Source organism: Corvus hawaiiensis, chromosome 9, assembly GCF_020740725.1.
Source record: "Corvus hawaiiensis isolate bCorHaw1 chromosome 9, bCorHaw1.pri.cur, whole genome shotgun sequence".
Lineage (NCBI taxonomy): Eukaryota > Metazoa > Chordata > Aves > Passeriformes > Corvidae > Corvus > Corvus hawaiiensis.
The window spans coordinates 19,224,685-19,239,937 of NC_063221.1; the positions used below are offsets into that span (position 1 = coordinate 19,224,685).

The following is a 15,253-nucleotide window of genomic DNA, read 5'->3' on the forward strand; positions in this document are numbered from 1 at the left end:
CAGGTATATATCCCATAATGGTAGAACAGAAAAAATAACTGTGTGTGGCTGGATAGTGCATCTGGACTATCCTGTGCAATGTGCTCTAGAATAAGCCTGCTTCAGCTGGGAGGTTGGACCAGATGACCCACTGAAGTCCCTTCCAACCTGACCAATTCTGTGATATTATTTCTTTAAAATAATTAAGGGCTATACTTTTGTGTATATCAAATTTAAAAAATGTGAAACATCTTACTGTTTATATAAGAAATTAGTCAGTGAGGTTCATTTGTCTAATTACAAATTCTCCTCACTCTAGTGGAATAACTGGGTTCTGAGGATTATCCTAGCTGAGAATCTGTGAGTAAGACTTGTAAGAAAACAATACTAAATAATAATCTGATATCCTGGTAGTAAGGAAAGGTTTGAGGGTAAATATATGTCAATATTTTTTTCTAATCTAAATTAGTTTGTAGAGCAATTATTGATAGAGTTAATCTTTTGGCCCCCAACCTTACTTACACTGCATTAACTGCTAACAGAACAGAATTTGTTTTCATAAGAATGTAATTAATGTGATATCTCCTCTCTCTCTCTCCCTCTCCCTATTTCAATCTCTTTCCTTTTCTGTTTTGTAACTAGAACACATGTAGAATGTATGCAACTATTATGATGCAAATATTGTGTGCTGTGGTGTCCATGTCCTACATGTGGACCAGAGCTCACCTGTGTCAGTGGTGCTGCACAAGCACTTCTCACTGCCCCTGTCAGACTCAAAGTAAAAACACAGAGCTAGCACAGGGAGGCAAACAGCTGAGGTCTTGGAAACAGTCAGTCAGCTTGGTACACAGTGGTACCCATGTGTATTGCTACAGTTCTGTGCTCTCTTTTAAAAAATATGGAAAATGGACAAAAGGCTCTTGTTACCATACACACATTCTTTCAAATACAGTCTGATTATACCTCTCTCAACCTACTGAATTCTGAGTTTGAAACACAGTTTAAAGTTATTCAATACTGAGATTGCAGATATAGATAAGATGGGAATAATTTCTCTTATACTATAACTCTGGGTCAAACATCTATGTTGTGACTTCACTTAGTAGATATAGCAGGGCTTCATCAGTCAGTTTTTTCTCTCAATACTGGCCTCACAACTCAATATTTAGTATTCATACTTTATAAAAATCAACATGATATGCCTTGAGACTGCTTGTGAAATCATAAGTCAGTGGGGATACGTGGTTGAGCAGGCTCTTGCCTGTAGAATGCAGGATTTTGTTTCCTACAGCTCTTGTTCTGTCTTAAAATTTGAATGTGCAGAAATACTAATTCTCTTGTCTTGCTTTACTGCTGCATGCCATCTTTGCGATTCCCATTACTGACTCTGCTGATTACTGTCATTGAGAGATAATGAAACTATCTTGAGAACTGGTACAGAGTAGACTTTTTTATCTTTTACTTCTTTGTTTGTTGTACTTATTTCACCCTTCCATTTTATGCAAGTTGTTGGGAATGAAGAAAAAGAGCAAATCTACCTTACTTTGAGAGGAAAATACTATTCAGGAGGTAATGCACTTCAGGAGTTCTTTTTGCAAGCAATATCCAGGCACTCTGGATCACAGGGCAATGTGCTTTTCACATGCAGGAGGGTGGAAGGGAGCAGTGTAATATGTAACATGTAATACGAAGGAAGACAACTCAGCAGAGAAAGTGTAGGAACACAGAATAATGGAACAGATGAAAAGTGGAATGTAATTGAGAAAAAAAGGCAGGCATGAGCATCATTTTCAAGGATAGTAATCAGAACACAGAAAAGAAAAAAAGTAACAATAGAAGTGCCATTGTAGGGCCAACTAGATCTTAAGAGACTGTTGAGAAGTGTCTCTTAGATGAGAGCTCCTCATGTGAAGAATAAAGTGTGGCTGCAAAATGAATTCAGTAAGTGGTGGAGAAGGTGCGCAGGATAAATGGGAAGGGACACAGATCCATCTGTGAGATTTATTTTTTCCAGTACCTTTGTTGATTATATTTAAAAGGTTCATGAAGTGATCATGGGCCAAGAATCATTATCATTCATACATACCCACTAACTTTTCATACTTGAAAAGTCAGAGGATTTTGAAATGTAGGCAGTGGAATATGTGTTATTAGACTGATGAGTTGTCCCTTTAGTAAGCTATGTTTTGTTCAACGCCTTTGATTCTTCTGTACAGAAAGCACTCTGAGATCAAGAGCACAGTCTGACCACATCTGTGAGCTAAAATAATTCTCAGAAGAACAATAATTTGCTATTTATTTCTCAGGCTTCCTGATAAGGACAGCAAAGGCTAAAGGATAGAGCAGCACAGTGAGAAAGTGGTTACTCACAGTAGTGTACAGCCCATGTGCTGAAAAATAGGGCTATTGTAATGGAATAGGCCTTGATTCCACAGGCTACTTGATGATGTTCCTAAGCCCTTTCTGAATAGGGCCTTGCAGGGAAAGAACAGAGCTGAATTCTTTTTTGAAAGTTTTAGTGAGCCCCAGAACCTATAAACAATGCTGAAGTATTCCACTTCATATTATTAAGTGTTTGTAATCTACCCAGTTATGCATTATAAAGAAAAGGCATGTAGAACTGATATACTTGCAGGCACAAAATAATATCAGTATATCAGGAATTCAATGAGTAGGGAGTGCGTGTATGGAAACCTTGAGTAAGTTAAATGGCAGGTCTCTAGCCTGTAACAGAATGCATATGATAAATGATCTGTAGAGGGATTTAAACTAACACAGAAATTGCTTTTTGCCTAAAAATAGGATAATTTCTGCCTAGATAAGCTAGTCAGTTGGCAAAGTAATAACATTTGTAAACACAGAGCAGATGGAGAGCAGTTTAACAATATGAATGAATCAGGAGTTTTAATATCTACTTATGTTTTTAAAGTTTTCCTGAGTCTTTAGTGGCTTTCATCAAACTAGGTTTGTAAGAATAATAGTTAAAATGAAGCTGCAGAAGCACTGAACCTAATGCAGTACTGCTGTTGCTATTGTGGTTTCTTCAGCCTGTTTGTTGGGTAGTTGGCTACACAGTTTGGTGACAGCATATCCATTGTACCAGTAGGGCTTGGCTACAGTCCTAGCCCTACACATGTGGCTGACAGCTCTTTTTTTTCCTTTAGTATTTTTAGCCACTTAAAGAAAAAGTATCTGCCCAGGAGTGTTATGTAAGCTCATAGTAGAAATGAAAAATGGAAATTATATTGCCTCTTTTACACATTAGTTATGCTGATGATACTAGTATTCAATACAAAAGGAGAAATATACCTAAATCTGTATTTCTTTAAAAAGTATCCAACTCTGCCATAGTGGCATTAAAAAAAAAAAAAAATCAAAGTTGGGTAACTTCCTGCGTCAGTTAATTTCTTTTTAAACTTCCAGTTGCTTTCTGTTGCTCTGGGGATATTTGCATTTTAGATGTGTCCACTCTGCTATGGAGTAGTTGTGAGTTACGTGAACTAATTTCATATGAGGTTCTGTATGAAGGAATTTTTAGATACTCTGATACCTGAAACAAGCTAGCTGTACTAGTATGTAAGTCAGCAAAGACTAAATTTATTGCTGGGAACTATGATACCAGTGTGCATAGTACCACCAAGTCCCCATTGCTCCTGTAACTTGGCTGCTAACCAGCATTAAAGCAACCCCTATGTACCTAAGCCATGTTGTCAGTGTGGTGTGGGTGTATCTTCCTGTCTGCCACATACACAGCTTTGGGTGATGGAAACTTTTGCTACCACAGTTCTTTACCATTCTTCCTCTTCTATTTTTCTTCACAGACAACAGAGATAAAAAATGAGATACACTCACTACCACAGCTACCACAGCTATTAAAGCAGGGAGACCAGGACCTTGCTGCATCCTTTCCCCAGATTCCGAGTTTGATTCCCTATTTTTATTTTAGTTCTTCTGTTCCACCTCCTCACCCCCACTCCCTCCCTGCTTGGTCTTGCTTTGAATGTCTTTGCTTTCTTTTGATTGAATTAGGTGCTCTTGGAATCTTAATCCCAGTATGCTGGGACCAAACACAATCCAAGCTTGTGTGATTTGTCCTATATAGGAAATGAATGAGTTGCTTGGCCTGTGTAAAAATCTACTGACTACGATTCCTTATTTTTAAGATTCTTTTCAAAAGGAAAAAACTCTTCCTTAATTGCTTTCATTTTAATTTTAAATCCAGTCCTTTTTGTACCCAGGAAGAAACTCCAAATATCCCAATTCCAATTTTTTGTGTGTGTTGATCCTCATACCTCCCCAGACACATACCAATTTGAAAATGAAAATGCTTCCCAAATACCACTCCCCGCCCCCCCCGAAAAAAAATCCATGGTTTATTATAAGTTCAATATTTCTAAGAATAGGAATAGCATTAAGTCATCTGAGTCACTGGCCAAAAGTTGTAACAGAAGTGAGATGGATGCCAAGAAACGAGATGGATACCAGCAACATAATAAGCACATAAGCAAAAATACTCAAGATAGTCTGCTTTTGAATATAACATATTCACACTCATATGAATATGTAATAGAGCTCTAACTATTCTTAAAGAAATGCAAAAGTTTGCTTTCATATTACAGAGTTTTTCTAAAAAAGTTCCCTTGTCAAATTACCGTGCTTTTTAATCTTGAGGATTGAAACATCAAAGTAGTCAAAAGATTTTAACTCAATTACATTTTTTTTGCAGAATGATCAAGAGTCAGCCTCAGGAGTACAGTTTCATTCCTCGAACATGGATCTTTCCTGCAGAATACACACAGTTTCAGAACTATGTGAAAGAATTGAAGAAGAAACGTAGACAGAAAACTTTCATAGTCAAACCAGCTAATGGTGCAATGGGACATGGGTGAGTTGTGAGCTAACTTCAGTCTTCCTACCCATTAAAGGTGAAATCCAGTGCTACTTACAATGTTAACAGAAGCTATGTATTAGTAAGATTGTATTTCAAGTTGTGTGAAAGTCAGTGTATTGGGTGAAGGCTTCACAAGCCTTAAATAAACTCAGTTTTTAAGAACACAATTATTTTATTGTGAATTTATCTGTTGTGCTTAAACTTATAGGATGAGATTGTATTGGGCATAAATGGCAGGGTTTTGGTGGCTGGAGGCTGCAGGGATGTTGTGTGAGAGGTCAGGATCTTTCACAGCTTTAAGACCAGCCCAAACACCCCATTGTGTTCCCAAACTGCAGCCAGTCAGAGAAGCAGAAATGTGTTTGAGAGCAGCAGCCACAAGGTGTAGGAGAGACAGGGGAGATGCTGCTGGGAATGTGGCTGGATGTGCACTCTTGGAAGCAGGACACATCTCTGAAGGGACTGCAACCTGCAGTTAAGTTGAGAAAGTTTTGTTTGTGACAGGCCTGCACAGTAAAAATCCAATGAGATAAATACTGCAATTGCATTTTTAGTTCTTGTTTTTAGATATTTCGGTTTTAGCTTTTATTGCTTTTAATATCAATTTGAATTATACAATATAGTAAACCTCTTAGTTTCTCAGCATATGTCAGAATTACTGTAAAAGTAGGGCCCCCAAACTCTTCCATTTCCTCATTTTTCAGTCCTCTTGATAAGGGCAAAGATAAGCTAAAGGGAAAGGTACCAACATAGTTCAGAGAAAATCCTGCAAAGTACTTCAGTCTATTAGGGGTATTCAGCACCAAACCTCTGAAATGTATAATAAATAACAGAGAATAAGATTAAGGTAGCATTAAGGTTCTGGGAATTTTAGGTTAATAATTGTATACTGAAAATATTAGCTTTTACAGTTATTTAAAAGTCTGTGTAGTTAGAGACTGGCATCATCAGCATGGTTCATATATAAACCTTTTTTTATTCTGGTGTGGGGAAACTGGAAATGCAGAAATACTGGGGTTAATCTATGCCATCTTTAGTCATACAGATCAGTGTCCTGCTTTGCAAACATCATCACCTAACTGAGTCAGGTTAGCATTGAAAGTTCTTTGCAGCCTGTACTCGGGCAGAAGTTGTGACAAAGACTGGAAGTCTATTTTTAGAGCTGCATGGGGAATAATCACAGAAGCTGGCGGCTGGTCATTCTGCCAAACAATTTCTAAGTGTAGAGCAAATCCATTATTACAAATTGTTGAATCAAAGCAAGCAGAAAGTTACTTTGAAATGGCTCATTGCCTTTTTTCATCTAGTGAAGCACAATAAAGGAAAGGAAACCAAAAGCCTTGTAAGAGAATGGAACTTCTTCTCTTCCCTAAAAATCAGATATGTAAGTCTCTTTCTCTAGGTAGACTTTACCCTGACTACTTGGCTGGGTGACCATGATAATCTATGTCAAAGAGTAATGTCCAAGTTTTAAAATAACTTTTTTTTTTACCAGGATCTCTTTAATAAGAAACGGAGAAAAGTTACAAGCTCAGGATCACTTAATTGTTCAGGAATATCTTGACAAACCATTTCTCATGGAAGGCTACAAGTTTGATTTACGTGTGTATATTCTTGTAACCTCCTGTGATCCATTAAAAGTATTTTTATATCATGATGGACTGGTGAGAATGGGCACGGAAAAGTATCACCCCCCCAGTGACTCAAATTTGGTAAGTTGGAGTTCATTCCAATTTATTGCTCATGGTGTAGACTTTAACCTGTGTAGTGTTTGCAAGCGGTAAAATTAAGTAAACTGGGACATGAGTTTAAACATGAAATAAACTTCTGCATTTTCATTGAAGAGAAAAAATTTTACATGAAAGATACTTAACGCACGCTTTTCTATCAAAATCACAAGTATAGCCATATTATTGCATATATATATATAAGTTTTATATGAATTTGCATGTATGTATGCTAAAGAGTTTTAATATTTTATAGAAGAAAGCAAAAGATATCAACCCAAAAAATAAAGAAAATCAAATCACTTCAAGACCAGTCACATTGCTTTTATGTTCATCTGAGACTGAGGCTGGGGTGGCAGGTGGTAAAGGTTTATCTGCTGATTGATCATTGCTTAGCATGCATGAAGTTTGGAGCCTTTGCTGAGGGTCCTGCCAGGTTTCAGCCATTGTGTTGGGAACCTAGGCAGAAAGGAGAAAACCAGCACTACGAGGGACCAGTGCTCACTGCAGTCCCTGAACACGAGGGAATATCCTGCTGCTGCTGCTGTTTGTCAGAGACTGCTTCAGCAGGGACAGGAGTATGTACTTGGCAGCTTTAGGATGATTCAGTAGGGCTGCCTATAAACATAGAGAAAATCAAGAAATGGTAAAGGTCATGCTAAAGATTTTGCATTTGGCTCAGACCAAAATGCAGATGTCTAAGAAAAAAGTAGATTTGCAGCATTGGGAGGTATTAGTATTTAGGTATTTAAGTTTGTTATACCTCACTCTAAGTATTTAGGTTTGTTAGACCTCATTCTGTTCTCCATTGCTTTTAGAGCAGCTTCAGTGTAATTATGTAACAGAAAACACCATAGAGCCTTTTTGCCTATGTGAAACTTAAAATTGTGCCTATCTCTTGGTGTGCCTTTGAAAAATGCAGGTACGATTTGAAGCCCAGTACAAATGCTATATTTGGAAGTGTTCCAGTACTACATTTGGAATAGTTTGCTTTTAATATTTGTGTATTGAGGCTAATCTCGGCATTAGCAGCACTGAAATACGCTCTGAGCGGATAAACAGAGCAGGCAGTTGTTTCTGTGTTCTCACAACTGCTCATGCTGGACGTTGTCTATTGTATGAAATAACCTGCTTGTTACTAATGACATTGTTCTTCGGATGACATTTTTCTACTGTGACATTGTTCCAAATAACTTCAGACTATTAGTTCAGATGCACAAACACTTTCTTTTACTTTTTCTTTTTTTTATGTACTCTAAAAAATAATTACTTTTGTCTGAAATAATTTGAATTTCATGGAAAGATGACTCAAACCAATAGATTTCAGAATGATTCTTAAAGGAGTAATGAAGCCATGGGAGAAATTCATTGCTTCTAGTGCTACTACAATATACCGTTAACTAGCTTGTAATTAAATTGATTGGTTTTGGTAATTTAATTAAGTTTTTGAAAGATAAGGAAGTGTAGTGAGGTAAATGACAGCAGAAGGCTTGTGTTAGCTATCAAAGATGAATTGGAACAGAAGGCTTATGGTCACTTTAGAATATCATCTACTCTCAAACATGACAGAGAACTGTCACTGTGATGAGGACAGGCATCACACAAGTGTAAGTGAAAAGCTGAATTAATATCTGTACTGGGAGATAATGTAAGTGTACAGATCATGATTTATAAATTGGCCTTGGAAAGAGAATGCTTTCCCTGAATTCAACTGATAACATGAGTCTATTGCTGGTGACATTTTGCTCCATAAAGGAACTGTAGCACTCAGTCATTTATGTAATGTATGTCTTGAAGTTTACCTCCCTCTCATATATGGCTACCAGCCAGTTAAAAATGAGCAATTTTGGCAGATATCAGCGTGGCAGATGAGTTTATATGTAAAAGATATTTTAAAGTATCACTATCATAAGAACACTTCTCATAAATAAGCTACAGTGAAAACTGAAATGTGGGATTGTCTATGAAACAGATGCCAGAGTGTATTTTAGCACTTTTAAAGTAGCACTTCAAAATACCATCTTTATTGTTTGCTTCTTGTGGAATGTAATCATTCTCTAAGTTAAGATAATTGCTCTTTACTTTTTTAGTTAGTTGTTTACATACAGACCTATAAAAATGGCAGCTATATTATATTATCTAACCAGATGTGGAGTGGTAGATCAATTGACAACAACTGGCTTAAGTAGAAGCCCAGGTTTTGTTGTAAGGATACAGAACATTCAGTAATGAAATTTCCCAGAATTGGAAACTCTAAATCTGCACGTAATGTATTTGCAAATATGAGCTGTTTGATTACGTCATTATTGATTCAATGTAAATTTTCTTTACATGATTTTAAATTGACTATTTTAGAATTGTACTTAAGGTTTTTAAATGTCTTTTCTTCCTTTCTTTTAGAGTCAATTGTATATGCATCTGACTAACTACTCTGTCAATAAACATAATGAACGCTTTGAACGGGATGAAACAGAAGACAAGGGAAGCAAACGCTCCATAAAATGGTTTACTGAGTTTCTAGAAACAAATAATCTTGATGTCTCCAAATTCTGGAGTGATATTTCAGTAAGATAGATTAAAGCACTTTTTTTTATTTTGTGTATTTTTAGAAAATTAATTGCTTCTGCCATCTGCTTTAGTGCAATTCAGAATGATTTTTGAAATTTTATTAATCCAAATTCTCAGCAATGGATGTCACAAAAGATGTACTATAAATGATTGTTATGTTTTTTAAAAGACTGTAATCACAGAGAGATTACAAATTTAATGTTAACATTTTTCTGAGGATCAAAAGTCCTTTCAAACAGTTATTCACGTAAGTAATATGGTACAAAGGAATCATGCCATTTGAATTCTTGGAGACTTTATTCTATAAAGTGAATTTTATGTGTGGATATTTACAAAATTGTAGTCAGTCTATGTACCTAAACAAGCACCATTGAAGTCCCTGTGTTTACAGGTATCTTTTGATGAGGAATAGGTTTAGGATTGTTAGAGCTTAAAGCTGTTTGTATGATTCTGAGAACACTTACCAAAAATTATACTGCAAAATGAAATGGATGAAGATTTGCTATGCTATAATATGTTACCAATTTGCTTTTATTAACTTTCTGCCTGTCTCAAAGTTTGTATGTACCATGGAAAGTGTAAGAATATAGTCTAGAACTATATAAAATTATATATGTTACTACATAGGAATCATTTATTTATTATAGACTATTTATTTGGGATTTTAAATCTTTTTTTTCTAGCAGATATGTGAATGAAAATTAAAATATTAAAGCATGAAACACTGTAGTTCAGTTTATGCTGGGTTCTTGTCTCCTGATGAATTTTTCTGAAACAAATCCCTGCAGGAGCTGGTGGTGAAGACTCTGATAGTTGCAGAGCCACATGTTCTTCATGCTTACCGCATGTGCAGGCCGGGGCAAGCACCAGGAAGTGACAGTGTCTGCTTTGAAGTCCTGGGATTTGATATTCTGCTGGACAGAAAACTAAAACCATGGCTCCTAGAGGTAAACCTCTTTATACAGATGTAAAATAAATTTTTAGGAGTAAAGTTGACTAAGCCCCAGCTGAATCCATATCCATGTAAGAAAACTTGCAAAGAAAATCTGTGCACTGTTGTTGAGTACATAAATGGTGCTTTTCTGCAGAATCCATACAGAAGTGCAGCAATCACCTTGCAGTGATTTTTGATACTGAAAAGAAGGTAATTTTTTTCTGGACCAGTGTTGCATTTCAGATGTTTTTGACAGTTTTAATAGGAAATGTAAAGTTAATTTAGGTGGTGTTGTAGCTGGAGGATACAATGGAGTTGATTATAGCAACTGGGTGCAACACAGATTTCTTTCATGAGTATGGCTATGTAGTATGGCTCTGGCAACTTTTGTGCATGTGTGCTCTTAATCTTCTTGTTTTTGGGATTTGTTTTTTTTCTCCTGTGCTTTTTAAAAGCACCCCCGTAAAAAGAGGAAACTAATTTGATATACATGAAGTGCTACAAACAATTGTCATGAAGGGACTGGAAGAAATGTTTCTCTTCTGATATATTTTTTAGTGGTACAGTTAAGCTTAAGTGGTGCTCACACACATTTTCAACCAGGAATGTTTGAGGTTTGTCTGTTGTGTCTCTTATATTGCCCTATTATTAACATGAAGTTAATTTGTCTTTTTTCAGATTGTCTTATTCATTCTGTTAACTGTTTGGGAGGCTGTGCAGCTTGGGGAGAAAAGCAAAATGTATTTAAAATCTGTCTATTGACAGCAAGTCATGAATATGATTTGGCTACTGATGAACAAAACGTACACAATTAATTTACTGAATTATAACCTCATTTCCAGGCCATTAATACTGTCAACAGTTATTTTGTCGTGCTTATTTCTCTCAGGGGTTCATTATAATTTTAATTAGAAAAATAAAATTCCTCCACTGTTGCCATGCAGACATAGCATATTTGGTGGCTTTGATGTTCTTGCCGAAAGCAGCATGACATGAACTTAGTCTGTACTACATCAACATCTTCTGTTTTTGCCCAGTGAAGCTTGCTGTCCCTTTGATTTAGCTCTGCACTTCCAGATTATCATCTATAGGTTGCCTGTAGCTTGCACATAACTGTGTGTAGTTATTTAAGTGCAGACTGAAGTTGGTCTGTGTAACATTTCATTCAGCCTTGTAGCAAATGCTGACAGACCAGTTCTGTGAGAGGTGGTGAGTCAGCCGGCATAGGGAGTCCATTCTGAAGGACACCTCACTGTCTCTGATGTTTCCATGAGGTATGGAGATTTTGGGGGGCTTGATTCATCACTTCTAGGTCTCAGAGGAGAATCATACTATCCCAGACTCCTTGTTCATGAGGGAGTAAAGTAGTGAATGCTCCTCTGGTATTTTGAGTTGCTGGAGAATACTTCGGGGCTCGGAATTTGTACCTGGTTATTATTTTTTTTTTAAAGCAAAAGTCAAAGTATTTCTTTTACTGCTTTTGGTAATGCATGTATCCTTCAACTTATTTTGCCAGACATTTACCCAAACTAACAGAAATTTCAAACTGTGAAACTTACTCATTTTGTATACTCGTTTACTGTTTTTTATATTGCTTGTTCATGTTTTTTTGCAGCACTTTCAACAGAGTATGTATATGTATGCACACTGTATGTATGCTGTCTTTAGTGTAATAAAGGTCAAATATGCAGTGTAAATACATAGACTGTACATAATATATATATTCTGTCTGTATATATATGCACATATATAGATAATTCCTGTTTTCTGAAACACTTCTGGCTTCTTCCACAGATTTCCACTCTTATCTCTTTCCACCATTTTCCTCTTGCCAAAACCCCCTCAGGGGAGTGAATCATTCTTTCTAACAGTGGTAACAAGTCCTAATCACAAGGCCCTGAATGTTCCCAGTGTTATGGGAAAATTGCCAAAATAGGATTAGGATGATTAGCTTCATGTTTCCATGCCTCATGTAGCTTTTCTGTTATAAAGATAGCTTAATAAACTATTAAAAGAAATAAATTGTGCAACGTATTCTAATGACTGCTTTCCTGAGTTGACTTTTGTTTATATTGCCTTGATGCATTGTAGTTCCCCTGCTCCTTGATGCTACTGAACTTCCGGAACCTTCTACCTTAGTGAGGACTGTGGGAAATGTGTGATTGCCATCTTGTGGCACCAAATGTTTCTGGCAAGGATCTGTGCAGCCTCCTGAGTAGCCTCCTGCGTCCTTTCTGAGTAGCAACAACGACCTAGTTCTCCCTTCAATTCCCAGGAAATCCAGTTTTACTCTTTTGACCAAAATTTCCAAGCTAGTTTATTTTATGTAAAAGGAAAAATTATACAGTTGAAGTTCTTGGATGGACTTTAGCCTTGTTCACCCTCATTATATCCAGCTGGGATCACAAAGTTATGATCAGTGGAGAAAAAGATCACATGCATTTTAATAACTGCCTCAGGTGTAGGATACCTAATTTCCCTTGTGATTTATGTGGACAAGGCAAAAGAAACCTTACATACACATTCAGAAATTTATCAGTGTCACTGAGCTAGCAAAATCTGTTCAAAACTTTGTTATCAATCCAGGTGAAATGAATGTGAACATCTTAAACCAAGCAATTATTGCTAATTCCTATTAATGAGGTAGTTGAAGTTCACATACACAAACTTTCTGACATCTACTTGTTATGCTTGCCCTGTCTGTACCTCTGGAGATCCAAAGGCCAACATGGGGTAGGAGACGTCTACTTCTCCAAAAAGAGGTGGGTAGGTGGTTATACCAAGTTTTCAGTGTCTTATGTTCTTCACTAGGAAGAACACACTGTTAATGTTGAAGTTTTCTTCCTCTTTGCTCTTAGTTTCACTTAGGGTTATTCTTCTATTTTTGGTGCCACCATCCACTTACTGACCGTTCATTTACTAGCCAGCAATTCCACACGTTCTCCAAGTTTTACCACAAGTCTTTTACATCTCCTGGAATCATGCCGTGTGCTCTCTGTTACCTCTAGACCCAGTATTATCTAGTTTACAAGGTTGCATTCCTGCAGTGAACACAATGTGGCCACTGGCATCAGTGTCTGGATTTTCAAGGCTTTTGCAATCATCATTTGCTTGTACTTTTGGGGTCCCAGATACAATCCTGTTTTTGTCAACAATCTTCAAGATGTGCCTTGCTGATAAAATTACTGATGTTACATTAACACAACCCAGTTGTGCATGTCCTGATTCTTGGGTCACTGAACTCTAAATAACCATCTCTTGGCTGACAGATGTGCAGACAATGGTTTGGTAACCAGTTATTATGAATACCTATTGTGGCATATCACTAGTATGTTATCAAGATTATAATGCCACAGTCTCACAGATTAGTCAGCAACCATATTTCTCATCTTCTTCGTGATATGATAGTAGGTGAACAGGTCAGTCTAAAGGGGTTTGTCAGGTAAATATTTGGATGAAAGTCTTCCAGAAAAGAGTATGTATGAATCTTTTGACTATTTCTGCTGAATTTTCATGATTTTTCTTTCAACATCAGATATCACTGCTCACTTTGCCAGTCTGTCTGCAAAAGCAGCAAATGAGCTGATTCCCAAAGCCAAAAAGCACATGTCAGTTATGAGCATAAGTGATGGGGCAGCTGGGACTCAGCAATAGGGCTCTGGGTGGCACACCAGCCACAGTAGTTCTGTCCCACAGCTGTAGGGACTCTAAGGTGCTCTAATGTACTGAGAGTGCTAAAACAAAATTAACTGCTTTTGCCCTCTGCTTTGGACATGCAAACTGTATCCACTTCTGATTTGTGTGGGACACAAGGTATAAGTTTTCATTTCTGAAGCTCTTTTTTATCTGTCCCTTCTGTAACCAGCACTGCTCATGCACTATCAAGGCAAGATTCCTGCTTGTCACTAGCACCCATTGCTTTAGTATAAATTTTTATACCAGCCTGGAAAGAGTTCCTAGAATAAATCATTATTCCTCCTCAAATTGTCCTGAAGACTGAGGTTCTGCAGGGACTCCAAAACTTGTAAGGGTTATAGGATGGCTGATTTAGACTCTTGGCTGTTAACTATGTGATTTAGTCTCACTGTGAGATTCCCAGTTGCATTTTCCCTGTTTCTCGATGTTTATGGTACCATTTTTAATCTCTTATCTTGTACTTAGCTTATAAGCTTTTTATTGCCGAGACTGTTAATTATCTTATGTTTTCACACTATGTACTGATTTAATAACTTAGATCTCTATGTGTTGCTGTCAAATGTATCTGAAAAGTTATTTAAATATGCTTAAGAAGACCTTGGATTAGAGCCTCTTTCTGTCCTTGTATAGTTGTTACTTTTTAGAGTAGTATTTAAAGTTGCTTTCAGACTGGGAACTAGGAAAGAGTTTAACTCTTTCTGTGCTGGACCACCATAGCATGACACATCATCTGTTAGAATGTGTTTAACAGCACTTTGTGTGGTAAATTTTCTGGTGGCAGCAACCAAGAGTAGATTAGACTGGATTCACAGTGCCAGGACTGGAGTGGTGTTCACTGCAAATGTCTGGATAACGTGGTGTCTGAAAGGCTACATTTCCTGTGATAGTCAATAATCTATTAAAAAAAAAAAAAAAAGAACTTCTCAACATGTATTCTCTTAATCACTGCTGTATTTGAAAGAGTCATTTCTACAAAGCCTGTTACAATAGGTGTGTTCCCAGTGAACCTGAACATTCCTGAGTCTTCTGTGTCTCATTTTTTTTTTCAGATTAATCGTGCCCCAAGCTTTGGAACGGATCAAAAAATAGACTATGATGTAAAAAAAGGTGTTCTGCTAAATGCATTAAAGCTTCTCAACATACGGTACCTTGTCCTCTTTTCTTTAGTCCACTTCTATTTCTGTTGCTTTGATTCTTTTTTTTTTTTTTAATTTGAATTGGACTTAGAGAAAATGAAAACCTTTTTTCCACCTTCATATTTTCAAAATGTAAATGTTTCCCTTGCTGTCAGTTTTGCCATAGAAATTGACCTAAATTTAATTTTCCTTCGTGCATATGTGCTTGCAAAAAATGAATGGTAATAGTAATTTTTGTACTTCTTCTTTTAAATTTTTCAAGCATATCTTGAAGTTGGCATATGTGTGCAGTTATGGGTATGTGGCCATAAAGGAAATTTGC

At 36.7% G+C, this 15,253-nt stretch overlaps 1 protein-coding gene across 9 annotated transcripts in view; it reads left to right on the forward strand.

The window, feature by feature from the left end:
- The window catches only part of TTLL7 (tubulin tyrosine ligase like 7), a 65,150-nt gene that overhangs the window by 21,844 nt on the left and 28,053 nt on the right, over positions 1–15,253 (forward strand). For 8 of the 9 annotated variants that reach the window (XR_007205566.1, XM_048313668.1, XM_048313664.1 and 5 more), the window contains 5 exons: positions 4,706–4,864; positions 6,366–6,582; positions 8,998–9,162; positions 9,954–10,112; positions 14,845–14,939. Coding sequence is in view for 8 of the 9 variants with exons in the window: in XM_048313668.1 (XP_048169625.1) it covers positions 4,706–4,864; positions 6,366–6,582; positions 8,998–9,162; positions 9,954–10,112; positions 14,845–14,939 (795 nt within the window). In the remaining variant the exon portion in view is untranslated. Of the gene's footprint in view, positions 1–298; positions 1,414–4,705; positions 4,865–6,365; positions 6,583–8,997; positions 9,163–9,953; positions 10,113–14,844; positions 14,940–15,253 lie in introns of those variants that run through there. The other variant, XM_048313671.1, reaches the window with a different exon arrangement.